General features: G+C 38.6%; 1 protein-coding gene across 8 annotated transcripts in view; it reads right to left on the reverse strand.

Moving 5' to 3' along the window:
• LOC129718637 (ephrin type-B receptor 1) overlaps positions 1 to 27,859 on the reverse strand; it is a 193,826-nt gene that overhangs the window by 68,114 nt on the left and 97,853 nt on the right. For all 8 annotated transcript variants that reach the window (XM_055669603.1, XM_055669601.1, XM_055669600.1 and 5 more), the window contains exon 3: positions 10,339 to 10,418. In XM_055669603.1, coding sequence (XP_055525578.1) covers positions 10,339 to 10,418 — 80 coding nt within the window. The remainder of the gene's footprint in view (positions 1 to 10,338; positions 10,419 to 27,859) is intronic.

Raw genomic sequence — 27,859 nt, forward strand, 5'->3', positions numbered from 1 at the left:
CTTCACTTCAAAGCGAAAAAGAAAAACAAACAGTTCACTCAACCAAAATGAAACTCACCGAAACACTTTTTCACTGACACTGACCGATGCCTTGACAATCTTCGTTAACTGATAAACTGATTTTGTTGCCTTGCTTCCATCGCATGAAACATGAGGTGTTTTGACAGTTCACTTCCATGCAAAAAGCGGGAAGGGAGAACTCTGAAAGGATTGTAAAAAAATAACGTTTATGGATGCTTTTTTTCACTTTCACTCAAGAGTGTCAACAAATATAAACCCTGGGTATAACATCCAAAAACTATCTATGTGGTTCTCTGTGCAACTTCACTACCTCAGGTCAATAACGGAGGTGTAACTACGATATGTACGGTCGTCAATGCTCATGCTCATGCTCTCTGCCTCTCTCTTCTTTTCCTCTTTTTCTCTCTTCATCTCTCCTCTCTCTCTCTTCATATCCTCTCTCTTTCTATCTTCCTTTCTTCTCTTTCTCTCTCCATTACCTCTCTTTATTTCTTCTCTCTACATTTTCTCTCGTTCTCTCTCCATCTTCTCTCTCTCGTCATCTTCTCTCTCTCTCATCATCTTTCTTTTACAATCTTTTCTCTCTCTTCTTCATCTTCTCTCTCTCATCATCTTTCTTTTACAATCTTTTCTCTCTCTTCTTCATCTTCTCTCTCTCTATCTCTGTCTCTCTATCATTCTCCATCTCCCTCCTACTCTCTGACTCTATCTCTCTACATATCTCTCTCTATCTCTCTCTATCTCTCTCTTCATATTCTCTCTCTCTGTATTCATCTCATCTCTTCTTTTTCTCTTCTACTTCCTTTTTATCTCTTCGTCTTTGTCTCTCTCTCTCGCTTCTTCCTTTCTCTCTCTTCATCTTCCTTTTTCTCTCTCTCTCTTTTCATCTTCATTCTCTCTCTCTTAATCTTCCTTCTCTTTCTCTTTTCATCTTCCTTCTCTCTCTCTTAATCTTCCGTCTCTTTCTCTCTTCACCTTCCTTTCTCTCTCTCTCTCTCTCTCTTCATCTTCCTCTCTCTCTCTCTTCCTTCATATGCCTTCCTCTCTCTCTTCATCTTTTTCTCTTTCTGTCTCTCTCCATATTCCTTTTTCTATATGTCTCTCTTTTAATTTTTCTCTCAGTCTTTCTCTCTCTTCATTTTTTTCTCTGTCTCTCTCTCTCTTCATCTTTCTCTCTCTCTTCCTTCAGCTTCCTCACTCTCTCGTCATCTTCTTCTCTCTCTTTATTTTCCTCTCTCTCTCTCTTTCTCTTAATCTTCCTCTCTCTCTCTTTATTTTCCTCTCTCTCTCTCTTTCTCTTAATCTTCCTCTCTCTCACTATATTTTCTCTCTCTCCATTTTCTCTTATCTTTTTTTTTTCTCTCTTTGCAGCTATTAAATCTCTAAAATCACAGTGACCCCACTGCAAAATTAATTTTGACGAACATGCGAGTAGATTTGTGATTTTATTATTTTTATCTCCAAGCCTATCGATTTATCTTGAAATAGGTCATCTCAGATCTTTTTTATTATAAGTTAGAACACTGTTTTGTTTGATATGCATATTTGCATTTTTCTAAATTTTCTGGCTATGTATGCATGGAACATTGCAAGTTTTTGTACTCAGTAGGTGTTTTAGTACAATCATTTGACAGGTAAGAGATTATCGGTGCAAAACACCGTTGCCGGCGCCGTTCTGGATCTATACAACGCGGAAGCTACTGAGTTGTTGTACATTGAGGATGGTAAACTGATCCCAAGTTGCCATATACGTGGTTCCCTGTGCAACTTCACTAGCTCAAATTCATCACTTAGGCTGAAGACATACTGAGGCGTAAAATGAAGCGAAGCGTTGAGCGCATGTGAAGCGGAATAAACAGAAGCGTTGGGTGAAGGATCCTATGACATACTGGAGCGAGCGTCGCAAATGCGTTGTTTTGTCATATTCCTAGATTCCAGTAGCGGTGTTATTTTAAGGAAATATGAATTCGTCCAATGAAGATTTTTTTGCTTCTTCAAGCACGGTAAATTACGTTTTTATTAAATATAGATTTTTTATGAAATAAAGTAATATTTCTGGAATGAGTTACACTACAGACGTAGTAAAAAATATAAGAAATTGTTCTAAATTTTGAACCCGTTGATCCCGAGCAACGTTCAACTAGTTTATAATATCTGTTTGGATTTGAATAACCCATGTGAGCACAGCTAGTTACTCAGCGGCTTGCGTTTTCGCGACCAAAGAATGCAGCATGCTAGATTCCTGGCCATTCGAATCAAAACTCAAATATATCAATCAAAAATACCAGTGATATTTTCCCGACGACCTGAAAATTTTTTCCGATAGTATTGTCTATCCTAATTTTTTTTCTTTTTTAAAATTTAAGACCGAAATCAGGTTTAGTCTGAACGTGGTATTACTGCACTAACATTTTCTAAACATTTTAACATTTTCTAAACGAAAATGTATTTTATTTTCTTCTTTTCAATCACAAAACCAAAGCAAAGCAAATATAAAGCATCTGGCGATGAAAGATTCAGTCTGAATATGGTATTTCCGCGTACGTATACGCGCGTCAAAACACTACTCGTTCTGTTTCGCCGCCTCTACCGACGCGTCTTTGCCGCTCCAGTATGACCGGTTTGAGCGTTTCGTATAGACGTTCGAAGAAGTAGCTCAGACGCCTTTGCGGCGCTTTTTGCTTCGCTTCATTGACGCCTCAGTATGTCATTAGCCTTAGGAGCAACTACGAAATGTGAGGTCATCAAGCTCAAACTCAGATCTCTTCAAACATAAGTTTTATAGGTAGACAATTTACTCGCCTCTTCTTAACATTGACAAAATGCCAAAAAAAGCAAAAAAAAGTTTTTCGTAACAACTAACTTTTTCAAAAATGATACGGATGGATACTACGCGTAATTGAAGGGCGAGTACAACAGCTGTTCAACACATGATATCAAGATCATCATGAGGCATTACAACGCTCAGGTGGACCAGAAGAAGATATTCAAACCGGTAATTAAAAAGTTTTACGTGCACCTACTGATCAACGAAAACGGAATCATCGATTTCGCCGTCTCTAAGAATAAGGCGGCACCTTAAGTATCTTTTTTCAGTAGAACCTCCCACAGCGGTGAACCTGGAGGTCAACAGATCAGATAAAATATTAAATCGAACCCGTATTGAAAGATGGTCGGCACTTCTCGGTCAGATTATATTATATATTAAGGGGGGGGGGGGGGGGGATTTGTTAGTAGCTCAAGTATTTATGATAAATATTAGTAAGTAATGAGTATGTGTGTCCAATCACAAATGGTGACTTCTCAACACTGTTCACAATTTGTAATTTTAATTGTTAGGATTTGTTTGCATTCGCAACTAGGACTTATCATTCGTAGGGATTTAATCCTACTTGTCAGAAAGGGGGAAGTAAACTTATAACTAACTTAATTGCTAACTTATTGGCTATAAAGAGAGCTTATCGTAGCAATAGAGGATTGCAACGATTTTTGTCGAAAATTGTTAATAATTTTATTTGACATAGCTTCAATGGTTCAACAACAGTAAGTCTATGTAATTCGAGTATACCAAACCAAGGAGGACGCTTCAAAATCATTTTCAGAATTTTATTCTGAATCCTTTGGAGCGTTTTCTTCCTTGTTGAACAGCAACTTGACCAGATCGGTACAGCATAAAGCATTGCTGGTCTAATAATTTGTTTGTAAATCAAAAGTTTGTTCTTTAAACAAAGTTTAGAATTCCTGTTGAGGAGAGGATATAAACATCTCGTATATTTGATGCACTTGGCTTGTATACTCTCAATGTGCTCTTTGAAAATAAGTTTTTTTATCGTAAATTAGTCCCAAGTACTTAACCTTGTCAGACCAACTTAAAATAACCCCATTATCTTGACAACGTGATTATTGTTTGGCTTGAGGAAAGAAGCCCTAGGCTTATGCGGAAAAATATCACTTGAGTTTTAGAAGCATTGGGAGAGATTTTCCACTTTTGCAAGTAGGGAGAAAAAATATCTAAACTTTTCTGCAATCGACTGCATATTTAATTTATTTTTCTTCAATTCGGCATTACATATTATGTGTTAATACATAAACTGAGATATGGATACACTTTCAACAACTGGATTATTCGAAGGAAATTAATTAGATTCAGAACACTAGCTGTTCAGTCAAATGAAGGAAAAAATTTAAAAAAAACCCTCGATAATTGCAAATAGTATAAGGGATAGTTAAAGGAAAGGTGAGTTTAATTATTCTACTAGTTTTATTTATCACAGTTTTATGCGGCTAGGCGCTCCAACAACTTTGGAAGCATTCGTTGAAACCACTCGTTGAGTTCTTCCATGTTTGCAGTTAGGTGAACATCCTCTGTTGGGTGAAGTGGGTCCAAATTCAAAATCATTTTTAGTAGCCGGTTCTGCATCACTTGTAGCTTTTTTCTGTGGCACGCAGCGCAATCACACCAAGCAGGAAAACCATATGTAATTGATGGTTTGTTTGAACACCGTTTTGTACAGCTGCAGCTTTGACTTTTTGTCAAGGTGTGATCGCCGTTTAATCAGTGAATAGAGTGCTCTTGTGAGTTTATCGCATCTAGTTAAGGTGTTTTTAATATGTGCTGCAAAGTTCAGTTTTCGATCTAATATCAGGCCTAGATATTTTACATCGTCTGACCATGGGGCTAATTCCCCACACACGGTAATCTGACTGCGGGCAAAATTGCGCGGGCTTCGTTTTCGTGTAAAGAAGATTGCTTGCGATTTGCTAGCATTAGTTTTGATCTTCCATCGTTTCTGGTAGTTTCCAATAGCATTTTGGGCAGCTTGCAGTTTATTGACAACTATCGTTGGATCCGAGTTAGAAGTGGTGAATCCGGTGTCGTCCGCAAAAAAAAAATTACTGGACACCGTCTACCAATACGAGGTCAGCTGTAAACTGCCGTGAGATGACAAAGTGACGTAAGTGCCATTTTCCCGAATATGAATTTTTCATACCAATTTGTTCATTATTCGAATACCTATCTATCGATATCTTCCTTTTCGTTGTAACTTATCCGTACGTTGCATAAGATCAAAGAAACAAAGTGACGTTGGCACACATTTCCATACAAAAGTGACGAGAAATTCTTTCGTTTTTGGGCCGTACTGAAAAACTGATCACTTGGATCTACGTCACAATGTCATATCACGGCAGTAAATATGTTGTACAGCGTAGGACTGAGAACTGCTCCTTGGGGGACTCCATAGGGTACCCTTTTCTGGTCAGATGATTGCCCGTTGACAACAACCCTGAACGAACGATTTACAAGGAACGAACGAATGATTTTTAGCATGTACAAAGGGAAATTTCCTTGAAGCATTTTGTGCAAAATTGCTTCTTGCCGAACAGAATCGTACGCTTTTTCAACATCCAGAAGTACTAGGCCCGAAGATTTTCCGAGTGCGAAGTTGGTTTTAACCTCTTTCACAAGTCTTAGAAGCTGATGGTTGGTCGAGTGACCTCTTTTAAATCCGAATTGAACGTCGGGTATAAAACGTGTGTTTTCAAGGTGTTGATTAATCCGATTTAGTATGGTTCGTTCAAAAAGTTTGCTGAGGGTAGGAAGTAAGCTAATGGGCCTGTAGTTCGAAGCGTTCGTTGGGTCCTTGTTTGGTTTTGAAATAGCAATGACTATCTCATGCTTCCAACTCGAGGGAAAGTATCCAATTCGAATACATGCGGCAAAGATTTTGGCTAAAAGTATGTGTGCTTTTCGTGGTAATCTCTTTAGTACACAGTTTAGGATTTGGTCTTGGCCGGGCGACTTTTTGGATTTTAGCTTCTTGATAAGCTGTACTATTTCTTTGAGACGGATCAGCCACGAATGTGCATAGGACAGGTTGGTTAGATCGATGTGATTGATCGAGTCGTTCACCGCAGCGACAGTTTCGGCGTCGTCTACCATTTGGTTGATATGAGCCTGAGTAAAACTGTTTGCTAGCAGTTGTGCCTTACCGGATGAAGATGCCACTATGAAATCGCCTTGACACAAAGGAGGACTATATTTGGTCGATTTTCGCAATACCTTGGATATTCTCCAAAGTGTGTCACGGTCACTTTCGAGTGTCCGTAGTGTTTCCTCGAATTTTTTGAAGCGTGCCTGGGCGCAATCAGTCCGAATCCTGCAGTTCAGTGATGATACAATATCTCGATAGATAGGGTCTCTTCTTCTGTACCATTGTCGCCGACGTTTGTTGCGCAGTGCTATTAGTTGTCGAGTGTGATCGGAAATAGTTTCAGTTTGATATGTGCGTTGCATTATTTCAGAAACCGAAACAGTTTTTGCCTCTAGTATTGTGGTTGTCATTAGGTCGATTGCGTTATCAATTTTACTCTCGTAATCCAAAGTCGCTATGGTCGGATTTAGAAGGTCCAGTTTCAAATTTATTTCTTGTTGAAAGCGAAACCAGTCAGCACGAGCGTAACAGCGATATTTAGGTACAGTTTGTTCGAGCGGCGCTGTTAAGGTGATGTTAAATGCTACTGGAACATGATCGGATGATAAATCGTTCGACGTACTCGGCCGTAGGGACAAAACGTGAAGGTATCCGGGAAATGGATTAAAAAGTTACGGCTAGCTGCTTCTTGGTAAAGTATTGTCCCGGTTTCGTTGGCGCTAGAGCAGTTCCAGTATCGATGTCGTGCATTAAAGTCTCCCACTATGAAAAAGGGTACAGTCCTTCTGGTAAGAGTTGAAATATCTCGACGGAAATGAGTCCAGGTAGAGCGTCTCCTCGCCCCAGGAAAATAGGCTGCAATCAAGTGCACCTCCCCATTCGCAGTGCTAATCGAAATGCCTAAAGATTCTATCGTTTTGGTGTTGATGGACAGCTCAGTAAATTTTAGCCCCTTACGAACAGCGATCAGAACTCCCCCACCTCGCTCAGCCTCATTTGAGGCCCTATCGTAACGATCGACTGCATATGACACGAAGATCTTTTCCTTTAACGGAAATGCTTGTGTCATCGCAGAACAATGACTTTGTGCATCCTGGAGGCAAATCAGGAAGATCTGAAGTGAATATGTTGTACAGGACTGGACCCAAGACTGAACCTTGAGGTACACCTGCTCTGACAGGAAATCTATCAGATTTTGAATTCTGATAGACAACCTGCAGAGTTCGATCAGTAAGATTTTTTTCTAAATTTTGATTAGAAAAATTGGAAAATTAAAAGTTTGCAATTTCGCAATCAAACCTTTATGCCAAACACTGTCGAATGCTTTTTCTATGTCTAAAAAAGTAGCGCCAGTGGAATAACCTTCAGATTTGTTAGCTCGTATCATATTAGTAACTCTGAGCAATTGATGACTTCTCGGACATCATTGACGTTAAAACCTACCGAGGCATTAATTTCGATTCAGATCAATACCTAACAAGATCGCTCGAAGCTGCGCTCCTAGACGAGGGTGAGCAGGTTGGTACCTCTCTCGAGGACTGTTGGAGCACAGTAAAAACAGTCATTAACAAGATGGAGAACGTCCTAGAATACATATGCGAAACGAAACCGACGGAATGAGTGATTCAACGAAGAGTGTTAGCAGGTGCTGGAAGAACGTACGTAGCTACTAATGTTGCGTCAAGTCAGAACGTGGAGCGCTATAGACAGAAGAGGAGAGAACAAGACCAACTATTCCGGAATCACTCTCATGAGACGCGAAAGTTCTGCCAGAAACTCAACGCACCTCGCTTTATTCCACGAGCCGTGAAGTTACCGAAAGGTGGGAGAAGCACTTCGATGAACACTTGAATGGCGTACAGTAAAAGGATCAAGATGGCAAAGGATGTGGCATCGTCGGTGCAGCAGAAGATGGTGACTCCAAACGATAGCGGAAGTTAAAGATGCCATCAAGCTGTCAAAGAACAGAGAATGGGCCGGAGGTGGTGTCGGAGCCATGCCTATTAAGATGGGCCCGGACAAGTTGCCGAATATCTGCATCGACTGAATGTCAAGATTTGGGATACTGAACAGCTGTTGGAGGAGTGGAAGAATGAGGTTATCTACGCTAAAAGGAGAAAAACTGTGTTCCCGCAAGTCATACCGGTAGTACGGCCATAAGACATGGCCTATGCTTGAGAAGGCGAATGAACCACAAACTACAAGAGCTGCTTGAGAAGCCATCTATCGTCAATTCCGCTAAGCTTGGCAGGTTGCGGTGGTTCTTGAAACCAATTTGTCAAAAGGGCGAGACTGCAGCCATGGACCAAGCGGAGTGGAGACGACTCTTACGTACAGTAAAGGCTTGGCACTGTTTGGTAAGGTAAGTCGTGCTTACTGAAGGGGTTCACAAGCATCATAGAATGACCATAAGACCAATTGTGCTCTACGTTCACGAGACGTGGATACTAGAGATGGTCGGGTTTGGCTTTTTTCAAACCCGTACCCGACCCGAACCCGAGAATTTTTTTCGATCAAACCCGAACCCGACGCGAACCCGATAATTTTTTTCGATCACACCCGAACCCGAAAATTTTATTTTTTTGAAACCCGAACCCGAAACTGTAAAATCCGAACCCGAGATTTTTTTTGGGTCGTTTTTTTGTACCAATATGAGGTTGCCCTGAAGCTTTGGGCCTCGAATGGTATTGAAATGATAGTGATTTTCACAGTTGCATGAAATTAGATATCATTATCTAATAAAAATGCATATTTGATATAGTCGAGTTTCGGGCTTTCAGACCTACATCCACCATTTTCAAACCCGAACCCGATTTTTTTTTTTCACCAAACCCGAGCCCGACCCGTACCCGACACCTTCAAACATTTTCAAACCCGGACCCGACGGGTACGGGTTTCGGGTTTGAAAACCCGAAACCCGACCATCTTTAGTGGACACTGCTCGAAGAGGACTCATTGCATGATTTTCGAACAACGGGTACCTACTTACAACCATCTTCGGCTACATGTTAGAAGACGGTGAGTAGCGGCGAAGGTTGAGAAACTCACTGGCGAATCTAGAACGTGGAAATTCGGTTGGTACACGACGAAGAGGACCGGTTGGACCATGATTTAGGACGTAAGTACGACGAAAAAGAGTGCAGCGAGCAAGGTGGTTATACAAGCAATGAATCCTCGCGGAATTAAAGTTACGCGTCCAACAACCAAGTTTGCTGGAAGAATTTTGTTCTTCAGGCTTCAGCTTAACATTGTTATGCCAAATAAAATAAAGTAGTTGGGTAACTTCCTTCAAATGTTTATAGTTGTGTTCAGGACATTAATCGAAATAGCGAAAACATCGAGAGCGTCACGAAAATTGTCCAATTTCAAATGTTCATAACTCAGTCAGTTTTCAACGGATTTCCTTCATCTTTGCAGTAAACGATTAGAAAATTACCTACGCGTCCACTAAAATACAAAAACTTATAATTTTATGATGCCAACTATTGTACTATTGAAAAATCTAAAACCTTGTCTTGAACGCAGATGACAACCAGTCTGAGGTGAAAACAAAGCCAAATATCATCCAAAAAAAATGAATATATAGCCAGGTCCGAGAATCGACTCCAGATGTCGTTTTGAAATTCAAGATGATAACTTCTGGTCTCTAAAAACCCAAATTGGTCGAATACTATCTGAACTGAATATTTCCGGAATTGTACTTATATGATGAGGACTATTGTACTATCGAAAAATGTAGAGCCTTGTTTGAACGCAGATTACGACAAGGCCAAATATCGTAAAATTTGGGTACTTTTGGAACCAGGTAGATATCTAAAGGCCGTAAATCGACCCCAGATGTCATTTTGAACTTGTCAGTGCCACCACATTATTTCAGTGTTATTTTATTAGTATTGGATAAAAGTTGTTGACGTAAACTTATTGATGCAATGATGTCAATCATTCAAAAAATTATTGAGCAGAAGAAGTTTGCAATAATGCGAGTAATGTTACAAACAGCTTTATGTGGTTTTTCACCGATTTTGCAGTTGAGGCTTTGCACACAACCCTTCTATTGTTCTTTTGACAATGAAGAGGTGCTAAACCAACAACTGTGTTTCAGCAACCTTTCATTCTTTTATTTAAAAGACTTCGAGCCAACTAACTAACACTTTTCTTCTGGGTTACCAATCAATTAAAAAAGTTAATAAATAATTATCGGACCCAATATTCCCTAACCTGTAGCAAGAAATACATTCACATAAGACAGGCTATCGTATTGTACGTTGACCTTGCGTATGTGTCTCAATCTCTTTTTTAATGTTTTTTTTGCCTCAAAAAATAACAGAAATACAGAAAATTTCGTTCAGACAGTGTAAAAAAACAATTTAATATATGTACTTACACCGGGAGTCTGCGCCTGCGGTCCGTACGGATACCGAGTCCATTCTAGGGTTGCTTCCTTTGTTGTGTCCAGAAGTACAACTGCAATGAAACAAGAAAAATACGTGAAGATTATTAAATGATCGAATTAGGAAATGGGAAAAACTCTTAGTGAAATAGGAATACAATATTCTTGAAATGTAAATTACGAGCACAAATAAATTCAAGCAGCAAATTGATTCCACCCAACATTAAAAGCCGATCTAAAAGCATCACTGCCAAGAATCAATCAGTATATGCTGACACTGTATTTGTCAGCTCATGAAACCTCTGCTAACATCCGGATGCGGAGCATAAAATTCCAACAAACATCGGATAATAAAACTTTCCGAAGATGTCGGTAGTATATTCACTCCGAAGCACCCGGCATTGCGGATGCATTGGAAATATTGAAAAGAACTTTGATTTCCTCCGAAAAGAGGTTCTGTCCGCCCCACCGCCACCCACGGGCTCACTTTCACACAAGTGACTCAAGTTATTCGACTCTCGCACATATCGTAGCTCCGGCATGCAGTTCAATGCTTTCAACTGCCAAAATGTTCCATTGTCGTTTTGACGCCAAGAGTAACTATACCTACTCTCTCTCTCCCGCTGTGGCTCGTACCATTTCCAGTTGGGCGTGAGTAGCATTCAATAGCCATCCAATAATGGGGCGGAGGTGGGCTCGTCCCCCGAAAATCATCTCTCCGATTTACGCTCATCGTTGCATGCCATCCATCGAACGCCGAGAGCAATTAATAATTTTACGATGCACCGGAGTGAACCCCACATACCATACCCAAGTGCCGCCCCGATGCCCCCTCCGTTTCGTTCTTCTATCCGTCGATTCACTCGATCAATGGGTACTTGCACATTTATTTCACCTCCCGCATCAACGCATTAGAGGTGCGTTCGAATGGAAACAATATGCCGATATGGATGCGTGCAGAGTGGAAAAGTATGGAAAATTGGGCGAATCGTAAAATGCCTGGTTAGGTAGGTGCTTAATATTCATTTCCGCCCTTTCCCCGTTCTTCCTATTCCACTTCGCCAGTGTCGATTGCCTTTATTTGCCATCCGTAGCGAAGCTGCTTGACAGACTATTTCAGCGTTTCCACTTTGCACGATTCGAATGGCACAAGCCGATTATCACCAGGAGCAAGTAGAGCACCGATAGATATCTACCACCCACCCACAAAATTGCTGCTGCTTTACGGTGTGGTGTTCGAAGTGGAGTTTGTACGATTGGAATTATCATCGATTTGTCAATGCTGGCAGGCTTTTTTCTGATTTCTAGTGTACTTCGACTCACCTACGGGCTGTTGTTTTCGGAAATTTTGACACGATGGAAAGTCTTCAATCTTGTGTATAAATCGAGCGACACGTGTGTTCCACGTGTCCTAGTTTCGTGTATGTACGCTTCCTGAATGCACTTTCCAAGTGACACTTCGAAGTCCAAATACTGCATTAGTAGCAGTGTGGACTTTTGAATTTCAACGGAATTCCAAGACGAAAAAATTAAAACAGAAATAAAATCCAGGCATGATGTTGTTTTGATTTTACATTCACTGAGAAGATGTCTCAAGTTTCAATTTATTAATTTTAAACATTTCTAAACCGAAAACAGTGAAACAAATAAATTCTTTTAACGTGTGATTAAGAGCACAATGTATAATCGTGAGCACATGTCACCTAAGTCCAAACTAAGAAAAAGAACTGTCACAGCATATTAGAAAAATTCAGATGCCATTCCAAAAAAAAAACTATCCATGGCACTCTGTTTCACTTAACCATTTATCAGATATTTTTCCCAGCACCATCGAACTGCACATCTACACAGTCGGACCAATTAAAATCCCTCAAATATGTAGGTACCGTTTCGTTCTCCCTCATTCCCACTGCTGGAGGACACAACCGAGCGCAAATTGATGAGGCTGCTAAATATGTTAAATGACAATTGCCTTATATGAAGCGTAGCGAAATCCATAGACCGTCTTGCTTGTTACTTTTATATTACTGAGCTGATAGACCGAAAATTCTCCGGTTATCGAGAAACGTGAGGGGTCGTCGGTCGTCGGTTAGACCCATTCCATCATCATGGTCAATAAATTAGAAGAAAACAGGAAAACGACACATTCGGCGTAAGATCCGACAATCGTTCAATTCCATTCATCGCTCCGGCTTCCCTTCCTAATCTTTAACAAGACAGTTTTTTTCGTGTTCTCTGCCTTAGCTTCCGAGAAGATTTCCAAAATTGAAACCCTGCCGTCGCGCCGGACGGAAAGCGGCAGATGTTCTCGGTTCTGTTTTCGGCTGACAATCGTAAGAATAGCAGGAGATATTGAGTCACGTTCCGTGGCTAAATAACTTTGGACGTTTGGATCTGTTTGGGTTCAGCTTGATTCTGTTGAACTTTGTGTATGTGCGTATATATTCTGAGCTCGTACGCAACATGTCTAACACTCTTCACATAAGTATCAACAAACTTCCTCCGCTCGAATAAACCCGGCACCCCCGGATGGAACCGGAAGTTTTAAGCTGGTACGGCGATGATTTCAATCAATACCCACGCTTGGGAGGAGGGAATTTTTAACGACAATTCTATAGCCTGCCGGTGGTACCGCCTGGTGTAGTCCTAATGGGACTAGAAATTTATTGACGCATGATGCAAAGGGCTCGCCGCATCGTATCATCGTTTGCGTCCCATTAGTGTCAATCCTTCTTCCGTTTGAAAGAGGATCCGATCCCATTCACACAATCCACAGCAGAAATCTCCAGGATACGCATTCCGACGAGCGACCAACAACGGTACAACAACCACAGGGCAGCAGAACGCTGAGCCAAAGACCGATCCCATAATCGAGTAATGCACACACGACTGAAGTTTTTATGAGCTGATGGTTTGTTTTTTGTTGTTGCTGATGCTGTTGTCGTACCATCGCATCCATCGTAGGGACCTCGTCGTTGGTGGATTCGAATTTGCCCTCTCACTATCAATACGGCGACGATGACGAGGACAACGACGATGGCTCGTGAGAAGATTAATAGGTCCTGACTCTTTTCGTTGGGAAAATTCCACAGCATTTCCTGAACATTACAAAGCGTCATCTCGATAGGGATACTGCTTTCAACTTACTGACAGGTTGGCTCCATAAAAAAAAGATATCAATTGCCTTACGGTGTAAATAACAGATCGTCGGTTTTGTTGAAAGAACTCTTCCGGTATTTTTTTTGTCGTCCTCATCGATCCTGCTGGGAGCTGCGCTGCTGCCGTGCCGGGTCTTGTTTTCTCGTCAATGCGAACGATGCATTCCACATCGGTTTTCAATGAAGTTTTGTATCCTGGAACCATACCGGATCTGAAGTTGGATGCTTTTAAGCCGGTCGCTTTCGAACAATAGTTTGATGAAAGATGGCCCCGTGCGGCCGTTTGTTGCTTTTGTTGGAGTCTAACGTCCTTCCATTGGGATGCGAATGCTATACCGCAACATTGATTCATAACCATATGTTCTTTTAATACTATCCGACGTTTCGTCGCTGATCTGTGACATCTTCAGGGAAAAAACTTCTTATTCGTTCCTTGTCAGTATAGAGCAAGATCGCGCCAAATGGCCTATGGTCGAATATCGACCATTTTTAATTTGAATGAAAATTTGCACACGTATTTGGCTTAGCAAACTGAGCATTTTTCACAGATGGAGAGATTTTTTACACCCATGAGTTACATTCTAAAAGGGCGTATGTCTTTTGGCATAGGTTTTATTCGAAGCATTGTAGCCCAGAAACCGTTGGTTGTATAGAAAAACTGTCTGAAAATGAGTTGTAGGGAAATAAAAATGCACCATAAAAAATATACACTGTACAAAAAAAAAATTCTGACCAAAAGAAATTTAAAATAAACATTAAATTTCATTTCATTAAAATTAAATTTCATTAAAAAAATTCATTAAATGAATTTTTTTTATGGTAGATTAATTTTTTTATAAAAATTCTAATTTAAACATTTTTCAAAATATTTGTATTCTGATGATTCTAAAAGATGCATTGAGTCATTTTGAATCAAATAGCTCTTGGTAGTAAACATTCTAAAGGCATCGTTTTTCAAGTTATTTTGAATTTAAGCTCGGAAAATTATTAATATTTCGGAATATACACGTATTTCTTAACTTGTCCGTGGTTCTCCAGCAAAAACCATTCGTTCATTGGAATGCTTGATCAAAAATATACAATTCATTCTTTGACAACAAAACGATTGGATAAATAACTCAAGCGCTGAACCTTAGCCTACCTACACGTCCCCCCTTGCCGAATGTCTTATAAAAAAATATGTTTGTCGTGCAACACTACCTACTTGTTTACTAATAATAACTGTTTGTAAAGTATGCAACCAATAACTACTAGGTTACCTATAATATCTGTTTTCGTATATAAATACGATTGCACTACTCCAGATGTGTTAGTAACAGTTTGCATTTTGTGAAGATGAATAAAGTGAAAATGGAATACACTAAGCCCAAATGCTGTAAACCCTTTCCTGATCATCGGTGCTCATCAAGCTTACGCAAATTAAACGAAAACGTTATTGCAAAATTAAAAATATTGAACAGTCAAGCTCATTTAAATGCGTCTTTATCAATTTGTGATTCGTGTAGTTATTGGAATGATAGTCAAGCCACCATTCATCCCTTCGTTGTTTACTATTCAGAATTTGGAACACTTAAAAATATCAGCTTCATCATAATATCGGAAGTACTCCATCATGATTCTGTTGCGGTCAGGTGTTCATTAATGAGTTTTTTGAAAACAACAATAGAGTTGGAAAAAGCGATATTAATGTCTGATGGAGTTGCCTCACAATATAAAAATAGAAAAAACTTTGCAAGTTCAAAACAAAATATAACGTCGATGCAGAGTGGCATTTTTTTGCGACTTCTCATGTTAAAGGCCCATGCGATGCAATTGGTGGCATATTAAAACGAATGGCAAGAAATGCAAGTTTAGTTAAAGAACATGAACATCCCATTACAAGCGCAAAAGAATTGTATGATTGGTCTAATCAGAAAAGTAATAAAAATTCATCAAAAATGTCATTTAGTTGGGTATCATATGAAGAATATGAACAAAGAGTAACAGAATGGAGCAATATTTTAAAAAAAATCTATAATAATAGCTGCCACACAAAAGTATTACTCTTTTGTTCCGATTTCAGAAAATAAGATACAAACGAAGCTGTTTTCAAAAGATGACGAATCATTTACTTATGATGTATATAAAAAATAAGGTGAAATAAAGTATCTATGTCATAAAAAAATATGTTCCTAAGATAATAAAACTCGAAAATAAATATTTGATTCTTATATATATTTATATCACTAAGAACATTTAACTCTTTTCTTGAGAACCGTTCGCCCAATCGTTTTGTTGTCAAAGAATGAATTGTATATTTTTGATCAAGCATTCTAATGAACGTATGGTTTTTGCTGGAGAACCATGGACAAATTAAGAAAAACGTGTATTTTCCTAAATAATTATAATTTTTCGAGCTTAAATCAGAAATAACTCGAAAACCGATGCCTTAAGAATGTTTACTACCAAGAGCTATTTGATTCAAAATGACTCTCTGCACCTTTTAAAATCATCAGAATACAAATACTTTGAAAAATGTTTGAATTAGAATTTTCATGAAAAAATTAATCTGCCATAAAAAAATTATTTTTCATTTCTCCATCCTGGACTTTTTTTATTAATTTGCGTATTAACGTCAAGTTTCTTTAAAAAAAAATAAAAAAAAATTCAACTCTTTTGAAATTTAATGTTTATTTTAAATGTTTTTTGGTGAACAAAATTTTTTTTGTACAGTGTTTATTTTTTTCATGATGCATTTTTGATTCGCTACAACTCATTCTAAGACAGTTTTTATATACAACCAACGGTTTCTGGGCTACAATGCTTCGAATAAAACCTATGCCAAAAGACATACGCCCTTTTAGAACGTAACTCATGGGTGTAAAAAATTTCTCCACCTGTGAAAAACGCTCAGTTTGCTAAGCCAAATACGTGTGCAAAGTTTCATTCAAATCAAAAATGGTCGATTAAATTTTCGCGTATTTCCAAGCGATTTGAAATGATTTTTCTCTATACTTTTTAACCAATCTTAACTCTCTTGAGTTAAATGTTATACACTTAAGTCGCTAAATTCCGGAATCCGCATAAAGAAATCCCGGGATCCGCGTAAATTCCGGAATCCGCGTAAAAAAATAGGTAAACTCCGGAATTCACGTAAAAAACGCGTAAATTCCGGAATCCGAATGACGAAATTCTAGAATCCGCGTGAAAAAAATCGCGTAAACTCCGGGATCCGCGTAAAAAACCGTGTAAATTCCGGAATCCGAATAAATAAATTCCGGGATCCGCGTGCGAAAAAAATACCGCGTAAATTCCGGAAACCGCGTAAAAAACTACGTAAATTCCGTATGAAAAAAACGTTAACTCCAGAATCTGCGTAAAAAAACGTTTAAATTCCAGAATCCGAATGAAAAAAGTCCAGAATCCGCGTAAGAATAAAATACCGCGTAAATTCCGGAATCCGCGTAAAAAACACTTAAATTCTGGAATCCAGGTAAAAAATAAAACACGTCAATTCCGGAATCCGAGTGAAGCAATTCCGGAATCCGCGTAAGAAAAAAAAACGCGTGAAAAAAACCGCGTAATTTCCGGAATCCGCGTTAAAATAACCGTATAAATTCCGGAATTCGCGTAAAAAATTCCTGAAATCCACGTAAAATTCGTAAATGCCGGAATCCGCGTAAAAAGCGACCTTAGTGTATTCAATTAAACTACAGAGAAAATATCTTCTTTGAACCTAGAACTTGAATGTCAATATTTATGAAGTCTTGAATTTACACACTGAATAACCTTTTACTAGGCTGACCAGACATACCGTTTTGAACGGGACAGTACCGTTTTTTCGACTATTTTTAACCGTCCCGTCTTTTTGCCATTTTGAACCGTTTTCAGATACTCCTTAAAAAATCTTTGCATTGATATTTTCCTAAATGGAAAATAAATTTCCAAGCAGCCAGGATTTTTCTAATATTACTGAGTACGTTTTGTGCATTCCTGACAGTACCGCACCACTGGAAGGACATCACCTATCGTGAATTGATGAAAAAGTCACGCTTGAAAGTTGCGACCATGATAATTGTTAGTCAAAATCTCGATCATCATGTGACAAGTTTCAGGAACTCATTGACAAAAATCACACTCTTCAGGATCGGGCATGTTCATCAAAGCAATGAATAATTGTTTGTATGCTTTGGTTGGTAAAAATGTCCAAAAATCAATTTTGTCTGTCCCATTTTTTGAACCCATTTGTCCCGTTTTAATCCCAAGAAAATCTGGTCAGCCTACCTTTTACCGAATTTTCATGAGGATTGGATGAGATACCAATTTTTGGCAGTACTTTGAATGTTGCTGTATTGAAAATGCGGTTGGTTATGGTCGTGCGATGTATTTGCGAGAGCGACAATGACAGCAGTCCGGCAACATAGCTTGCGTTGACATAAAGTTCCTTGTGGGATTTCCAATAGGATTTTTTTTTTCTTTTAACTTGTTGCATTGGTGCTGGTGAAAGATGATGGACGTGATGCACAAATGATTGTTTCAATTTTGTTGTATTGTAGGTGCTCATGTTTACGACACAAGTATCATAAGGTTTGCTGCCAAACGCGTTTTGTGCTGTTATCTTGTTTGATTTTTCTAGCTTTTGAGCAGATGTTTCATATGGACATTTTTATTATTGATTGGGATCATAACTGATTATGACTAGTTTGGCAAGAGTTTCAAAAATATAGGTTATATTTTGGTACACATGTATATGGTAAGATTTATATTGGACAATGATATGTCGTGTATTTCTATATATTCATTTCATCCATTTTATTTAAGCACAACATAACGGACACTTTCCATACATTGAACAAAACTAGATAAATTTTTCATATACCGCCATACAAACATCATTGCATAATATCATTATATACGGGTCGATTTCTTTGATACGGAAGTAACATCAAATAAATCGAAAGTCTGAACACAATAGCAGAATCCCAATGACTCTACTATTGTTTTCGGGCGGGGCTTGCCGACGGGAAAAGGATTTCGGAATGCGCTGCAAGTATTCAGTCATTCTGTCATGGATCTTTGGAAAATCGGTAGAGCTAACACCTTCTTGATCCCGAAACAAAGAAAATTGCAGAAATGAAATTATACTGCAGCTGTCTTTGTTTCACATTATCACTGCCAGACAGTGGGAGAGAGATAGGTTCCACACACACACACACACTTTGAATGTTGCTGTATTAGGTAATTTCTCAGTGTCAAACAAGTAGAACGATTTATTTAATACTATCCGAAGTTTCGTCACTGATCAGTGACATCTTCAGGGGAAAACATAGCTTATTCGTTTCTTGTCAAAATGCTATTCTAGCATTCGCCAGAATGAGACTTAATCTTAACTCTCTTGGGTTAAATGTTATACACTTAGGTCGTTTTTTACGCGGGGAATACGTGTCGCGTAAAAGGAAACCACGTAAAAACCGCGTAAATTCCGGAACCCGCGTAAAAAACCGCGTAAATTCCGGAATCCGCGTAAAAAACGCGTAAATTTTGGAATCCTAATGAAGAAATTCCGAAATCCACGTAACAAAATAATACTGCGTAAATTGCGGAATCCGCGTAAAACAAACACGTAAATTCCGGAATCAAAGTGAAGAAATTCCAGAATCCGCGTAAGAAAGAAAAAACATACCGCGGTAATTATATATATAATCAGAAATGACTTCAGTACCTCAAAATTTTCATACAGTTTTTTCCAACTTTTGTTCAGAGATTGCCACTGCAGCGCAAACTGTCAAAGCTGCAAAAACGAGATAGAAATTCTTTTGACAAAAAAAACTGATTTTAGTGGCGTAGTGTCTTCAGCAAAGTTATTTCAATTATTATTCTCCATTTTATAGAATTTGAAATTTTATGAAAATTCACCTGAAAGTGAGAAACGAATTTTATTCCTCATTTTCGCATAAAAAAATCCACTTTGTTCGGCAAAGTTGTAGCAGATTTTATGACATACAACTTTGTCGAAGACACCACACTTCTATCTGCCTATTTAAATTGACTTTTGTGGAGTTTTCTGTAGAATACCTCTTAAAATCGAAAATTTGTTTTAATCATTTATTTTTGTTGAGTTATGAGATTTTTATTAAAATAATTTACCAATTTACAAACAGATACCTACACATAAAAAGTGCACCATTTCTATCCGTGTGTAACTTTTTTGTCCGTGGGTAAAAAATAATGAAAAGCTGGGTATAACTAGTTTGGAGTGTATTATTTACATGTGCAAAATTTAATAACAATCAGTTCACTGGTTATTGAAATGTCATCGATACAAGTAGAAAATGGAACATTCCACTGCGACAATGAGAAGGTTCTGAAGACAACTTGGAACCACTCATACAATTGTAAAATTGTTTAAGGAGTCCCAGACGACCGAAAGTCGACCGGGCTGAAAGTTGAAGAAAACCGAAGACAGCTGACCGTATGAAGTCCCGGATGGTGTTGGATTATTCCAAGCGTAATCTGAACCGTTCGATTCACGACGCGGCTCTGAAGGCAAAGTGTTCCGCCTGATTCGTGTATCCAAGGTCCGGAAGGCACCGAACCGGCGTGATCAATGAAACACGACAGCCAGATCCCGTGCAAGGAAGCTGTACGAAGGAGTGGTTAATGAAATCGATGTGTGTGGTTATGGATGACGAAACCTACATCAAGGCAGATGCAAAGCTGATACCGGGGCTAGAGTTCTACGTTGCCGAATCACGGATTGATGTTCCGAAAGACCTCAGGAAGAATAAAGTGGACAAATTCGCCAAAACATACTTGCTCTAGCAGGCCATATGCCAATGCAGTAGAATGAGTAAACCGTACCTCATGGCGGATCCTATCAACAGCGAAATTTACCGCATCGAGTGCCTCCAGAAGCGTTGGTTGTGGTCCCACGAAGGCGAGACATTATTTTGGCCCGACCATGCCATCAAGCGCAGTCGACGTTGGATTGGTACAGAGACAATAACGTTGTTTTTGTACCAAAAACTGCCAACTCGAATTCATTAGAGTTTCGTCCGCTGTAAATATTTTGGGCCATAATGAAGTATGACGAGTTGTGGTTGAAGAAAGAATGGATGAAATAGTGACCAAAAAGGTCGACTCCATCATTGCACAAAATGTAACGAGGGGTCTTAAGGGAAAGGTGCGGGCTTTCAGCGATGGAAAGAAAGTTGAATAAAGTAATTATGCCGAAACATAATCCATATGTAGGTATTAGTTTCTTCCAAAAAAGGTTCAAGAAAATCCGACTTGGAATAAATTTTTGGCGAATACTATTGCATAGTGCATTTTTTCGAGTACAGACCTTACACAACTTTTTCAAATTCCGTCATTCTCGATTCTGCGTTTACGAAGCTGGTTGGTTTTTTTCTTTAAGGCAGTGATTTCTGTCATAGAACTTGCAAAAGCTGTATAGTTGTATGTGCTTCATATGCATCATCTCTCGGAAAATTTGAGAGCTGCTGCTGGCGAAAAATATTTGAGAACTGCTGCTGGCGAGAGAAAAAAAAGTGAGCTTCAGATTTCAATTGCAATGTTGGTGAGGGATTCTGAAGATTCTTTTCATGCATAAAACCAGAACAAACATGCGGAGCGGCAGAAGACAGTTTCCGATTGCAGAATAGACAAAATAAAAGGTGGTTGCTGTGAAGGCAGCAGGAAAAGTGCTCATTAACTACTAACGAAAACGAAATTTGATATGGGGTAATTGCTCCAATGCAAACACTGTTCTTCTCAGGACAAACAAATCTACAATTTAATAGTGAATGATTTTTCTCTTTATAAAATCATATAAAAATGGAAAGCAGTGTTGGAAAGGTAGCGTTTTAGATTTTATTTTGCATCTTCATTTCTACGAATCTTTCGAATTTTCACAAACCTTTATTCTCAACAAAATACGTCAATTTTTGACTGAAATCGGATAATGTTTCTTGGTTTATAAAGTGAACACGCAGCGTTTTTGCAGCTCATTCATTGAGTTTTAAGCGAATGAAACGGATGGTTCATTTTAATTCCGATGACTGGTGAACATAAAATTTTATTTTGAAATGTGCGAAGTACGTTGGTGACTGCTGAAAGCGTCGTCGGAAGCATGGAACTATTCCTACATCAGTTGGAAAAACACTTGCGTTGACTATTAAAGTGGTGATGAAATTGAAACCATTGACATAAGAAAGTATCAATCAAATACGGGATAGTTTTAGTTTTCCACCCTTTTGCTCACTGCGTTGTGTATTAATGAATAATAGCTACTCGTTGTCCTGCTTTAATAATGCTGTTGTGCAGGACAATTGTGGGGCTAGCGCTACGATTCTACTTATACTAACAGCCTTTCCCGAGCCGAGACTCGAACCTACGACAACGTACCTCGAGACCAGCTGAGAGGGTTAGAGCATAGGAGTATTATAGACAAAAAGCTGGCAAAAGTCTAAATATCTTTATTTTGATAGTGATTGGGTACAATTTCATCAGAAACAAGTTTTTTAGTATATTTAACGTATATTCAAAAAAAGGTTCAAAGTTATTTACATTTTTAATTTTTGATGTATAACCCGCAAAATTTCTATCAAATTTATGTGTTTCAGATGTTTTTATATGTGTATATATTTGTTGCATGTGTGTCTGTATGTGTATGGACTTGTGTATGTGTGTTTACGTATATATGTATATATGCGTGCAAAAAAATTAATCAACTGTCCGCATCTGTTGTTTTTTTTTTCTTTTTTTTCTTTCTGTGGTTATCTTTACTAGCTAGGAAATGAACCTGAACTAAGAAGATGCCGATTTAACTTGAACATTTTTTAATAATGCCCAGCTGTTGAGAATTGCTGCCTCGTATTGATCCTCATCACTCGTCTCTGAACCTGTCTCGATTTTCAAAAAAAAGTGGTGATAAGAGCAATATCCGGAACTACCGTGGAATTACAAATCTCTCAAATGCATCGAAATTGTTCAAAATTATTGTCGATCGAAGCCTCCTCGATGAAATGAAGTGTTACATTTCTGCAGACCAGCAAGGTTTTATGTCTGGACGTTGGGTTACCACAAAAATGCCAAGTGGACGGGGTTTTTACGGATTTGAAAGCTGCACTCGACAGAATCGATCACGATGATACTATTGCGCAGCGGTGTGCCTCAAGGAAGCAACTTGGGGTCGTGACTTTTAACAATATTTTCAAATAATGTCGGTATTTTGCTTGGTAATGGATATGAACTCATATACGCGGATGACCTGAAACTATATTTCGTCAAGAAGTGCATAAGAGACTGAATAAACCATCGTGCCATTGTAATAAACTGATTGTCAGTATTCTTAAATGCTTTGTAATGACTTTTCATCGAAACTCGCAGCTTACAATCACATCAGTCGTGCTCGCCAGGGTTGAGGAGATAAATTTCTTGGGATTACGGGATACGAAGCTTTCCTTTGCCAGCCAACATTGCTAAGGCCAACTATCAGTTGGGGTTTATTAACCAAGTCACAATCATAAAATTAATAACTTTTTGTGTAAACATTATATTATTATTGTATGAATTAAACGTTTAAAATGTTGCGAAACATTCTCCTCATCTTGAACATACTGTTCTGTGGTAGATATGAACTATTCAATAGAACTTAACAACTTTTCATGCCAACCGAGCAGTAGCACGCATTTTTCATACTAACCCGTGACCAGAAGTGTTTCCAGATAGATTATTTTTGTATTTAAAAACTTAATTTACATTTTTAAGTAAACGTAGCCATTTTAATTTTAAATTTGATTATTTCATCGTGTTTCTCGGAAAATTTTACGTAAGTAACACTCTTCACCCCGAGGTAACACGGGCCAATCTCGAGATAAAACTTTTTAACGAAAAATTATTTACGTTGTTGTCTTTTGGTTATCAAAGTTGTGTGTTAAATTGTTGCAATTTGGTCTGCATTTAATTTCGACTTTGCTTTAGTTTAGATTCTATCCTAAATAGTCACAGTTTATCGTTAATCGAACGCCGCACGACGTAAATATTTGCATACGTAATATCTGCCATCAAAAGTAATTTAGTGTCTAATATTGACAGCTATCTAATTTATTTAGTTTCGGTTCTATAGCCTCGGAGAAGATCAAGACATGTTTCGCGAAAATTTCCAAACACGAGGAATCCTCTGAATAAATGGCTTCCAGTCACCGTGAGCTTCACGTATGCCCTACAACACACAAAAAAAACTTTTCCTCCGAGCCCCGACCGCCATTTACTCCTTAACCGTGATGGTATACGAATTTGCGGGAATGTCTTTGACGCGGCGGCCAAAGCAACCACACGCCAAGAGCGCCGTGAGCTACGGGGAAAATAGTGAACCCAGAGCGGAGGTGATGGTAGGATTGCCGGTTTACCCATGCTGAACGCGCGACGCGAAGAAAGCAGCCAAAGGATAACGGAACCACCAACGATTTGTGCTGGTGAGGGTCGTGGGAGTGATTCCTCGAAATTTACCTTCTTATCCGTGCGCTGTCGCTTTCCACATCCGAAAGTGAACTTTTCATCTTGTTGCTGCGGATAGCGTTGAAAACTTGCTGTGAAGGTGCGTCAACAGAGCATTGCCACCTCTTCTCTCATCCGCCCGTTCGTAGCATCTCCGAAAACGCAGCCGCAGTTATTCAGGTGGTGGCACCCTCACCGAAAAACCTGTGTTAGAGTGCGCCCCCTTTTCGTGTTTGTCCTCTCATCGTTTGCCAACATGCCATACCCCGGTTGACTTCCGATGTCGATCCTGTGTATGTGTCTGCTGCCCTAGGAGAGAGCCGAACAAGCAGGTTGGCTCACTGCCACACTAAACTGCACCACTGACTCGAACCGGCAGCCGAATGCGAGGGTGAATGATTCATCAAGTGAGGCCGAGGTACTGTCCCAGGATGATGCCCTGTCAGGTGGGTCTGGGTCGTCAAATTTCACACAACTTTTTGAACAATCGGAATGTCGGGATTCATGGAGGAGCCTTCCCCATCTACAATCCCCCTTTTCCCGCACCATCGGTTTTGTGCTGCTTATCTACAGAACTTAGTCGTCCCAGCACGACGCCATTCCGAAGCAGGGGCAGCGTCCGCCGCCGCAGTTCAAGCAAAGCTACGCCGAGGACGGTGACGACGACTTCTGTTTTCGGTTCACGAACGGGAGCACCGCACTGACGGCGACTCTAGACGTGTACAGATAAGCAGATTTACTTGGTCCTTATTTTGTCCCGTGTAGTTGCTCTTAATTTTATGCTTTTACCTTTTGTTCGAAGCGATTCGGGGCACCTTTTCTTGCCTGGGGTTTTCATTTTTCGTCTTCGTCGCCGGGAAAAACCGTATGAATCATTTGATGGAATACAATCATCAGCGTTGTAGTTGGATGAATGGATGAGAGGTGGTGGATGGGGGGGAAGGTGTTTCATCTCATTTTCTGGCTAGATACGTTTATAGTTCAGTAACGATAAGAGGACATGTAACATCGAGGTCGACAGCACGAGAGGATTTTGAACTTTCGGCGGTGTTTTGTGATTTGAATGACAAAATAAAGTCGAAATGTGAATATCAAATAGCGTCGTACTGTTGTCGCAGCGAGTTTGCACTGTTGAAAGTCAATAACTGTCTAACTGACAAAAGAGTTTTTGTGTTTTGTAATCGATTTAGTTTATAATGAGACCCAAGAACTTGCAAAGCATGAAGTTTAAGTGTTTTAATTTAAGTGTAAATTTTACAGGGTTTCATATCTCATGATTCCTAGAGCCCATAATTCTAAATTTTCAGGTCTTTAGATGCCAGAAAAGTAGAAACGGTTTTTTTACACGGTTTTTTTGCACGGTACGTAAAATCGTGTAAAAAAGAACTTTACTGTATTCAAGACATTTAAAAGTTTATTTAAAAACATTTCTTAAAACTTCTTTTTCTTATGTTAGGGTAAGGAACGGATTATTCAGGGGCCCAAAAATTTTCAAAAGTCAAAGAAAACGGGCCTCAAACTTCTGAATTTTGATGAATACCGACTTCAATAAAGGGAACAACCGCTTCAATTAACCCAAGTAACAATATTAGTTCCACGATGCACTTGAAGAAGTTTTGATTGCTTGTCCCTTGAAACCATTCTTGTTTTTTTTCCCAAACTGCAACAATACAGCCATAAATTTCTCATCAGATCAAGGAGGTGCTCAAGATTAGTTCGCAAAATTCACTCAAAGTTCTATATTTTTGTCGTCTCTGTTTTCTATTATGGGGAACATTCTGTTAAATTGGAAATGAAACTGGCAAATGTTCCGTTTGACTTTAGGCTGATACAAATTTCGAATAGTTTTTATGTCCACGGTTATCAAAGTTAGCTAAGGGGAAGGCAAACAATAAATAACACTGGAAAGAAAAACAAGGAATAGCTTTCATAAAAAATTGTGTGCAAGTTACGAACGTTTGTAAATTGTATGCAAAACTGTGTTGAAAAATATGACATTATTATCATTATTAATCATTTGGCTAGCTTTTTGATGACACTTTCACTGTCACTGGACTTGTTTGCTGCTAAATTAAGCATATACGCTGTCGAAACATCAATAATATTAACAAAACGGCTTGAACTATTTTTTTCTTCCCCTTCCAATTTTCAACATTTTTGAAGGGGGGGGGGGGGGGGTTGACATAAAATGAAAATAAAATTTGTATCGGCCTTAAAAGATAATAACAGCATAACGACATGATGGATAACAATAACCAATATGTTGTTGAATAGATAAAATGTTGCACAATTATATGATACGCTGGTTGTCATTATTTTTTTTATTGCTCAGCGGTAAAAATTGATAAAGGGTTTTAAGGACAAATTTACGCGAACAATGAACCAATGCTGAATCAGCAGTTCAGCATTCCCTGTCCCAATAAATCAATGAATATTTGCTTCCATGAACTTAGACTTCTTTGATGTCCCGAAGATGAAAGTTTTTCGAAAAACTTGAACAATTTGTAAACCTGTTGTTAGAACCTAATAAAAACCGATGTCTATAAAGAAAACATGCTGGTAAAGGCAACAGTACCTTACAGTACAGGGGCAAACTGCCGCTGGTCTTTCATTGCAGCGGTACACGATTTCTATTCGTGTGCAATCAAGGAAGAACTATATAAAAAACTATGGAAGAATATGGTCACCAAGTATGTATTATTAGATTTGGGAGATTTTATTGGATTTGGTTTAAAAGGAATGAGAATTAATTCTGATTTAGACGCATTAGAAGATATTCTTATTCAACAACAAAGATACGCTTGTTATATTGCCAAATGTAGACACAGTTATTTCGAGTGTTTGTTAAATATATTTCTAAAAAAGATTTCAAGCGGAGGCCGAGAACAAAAGTACGCAGGCCACTGAACAAACGAATTGATTCTGTCTATTTATTCTGTAACCATTGTAACTTAAAACTCCTCTGATTACAGTGTTTATTCCCACGTCGCTATTTCATACAACCCCTAGGGTGACAGCTTCGAAATAGGCTGACCATCAAAAACGCCTTTATTCGTGATTTTTTTTTCAAAAACTCATAACTTTAACCCCTGTTGATCGATTTTAGATCTGTTTGAATCAAGTTAAAGGTAATTCTTTCTAGTTTTGAAGATATATCTAGAAACAAGATGCAAAAAAGTATAAACAATATAAAATTAATATATAAAAAAAATCCCATATATAGAGTCAAATGTGCCCTTAAAACTACACGGGGGGCAATTTTTTACAATTACGGATTATTTCTACGCGTTTTGGAAGAATTTTGTACGCGGTATCAAATAAGTTTAGTATAAGTGAATCTAATCTGATCTTTTAAACGCCGTGCAATCAACCACGTAAACAAACAAATTAAAAAAAATATTTTTTTATGAAAAAACACCAATAACTTTGAGTAGAATTAAGATATTTACAATGTCAACATTGCTAATTTTTTGTCTTAAAAAGCCCTATCATTCAAAGACAGTATGGATGTGAAATAAGGTTTTTCAATCTAAATCGCTTATTTTCAAAGATAGGGAACAACTCATACAAAGTTGCCTAAAATTAATGGGGCTACAATAGTGTAGAACTTTTTTTCCTATCTGCAATGATTTTTAAATAAGCGCTTTGTCATATATAACTTTTTGTAAGAACAAATTTTTCTCTAGAGTTTGGCTATCGAGCTCTAGATCCGAGTTTCCCCCTAAACTCGGTTTGAGGATTTTCACTTATTGATGATAAAGTTTTATGGAAGATTGTTCAAGTGTTCTCCATTCACTGAGAACTGTTGAGCAATCAAAACCACAAGTACTTATGAAAACTCATGATAAAACTTGAGAGATCTAGTAATGCTTTGATAA

Source organism: Wyeomyia smithii, chromosome 1 (assembly GCF_029784165.1).
Source record: "Wyeomyia smithii strain HCP4-BCI-WySm-NY-G18 chromosome 1, ASM2978416v1, whole genome shotgun sequence".
NCBI classification, from domain to species: domain Eukaryota; kingdom Metazoa; phylum Arthropoda; class Insecta; order Diptera; family Culicidae; genus Wyeomyia; species Wyeomyia smithii.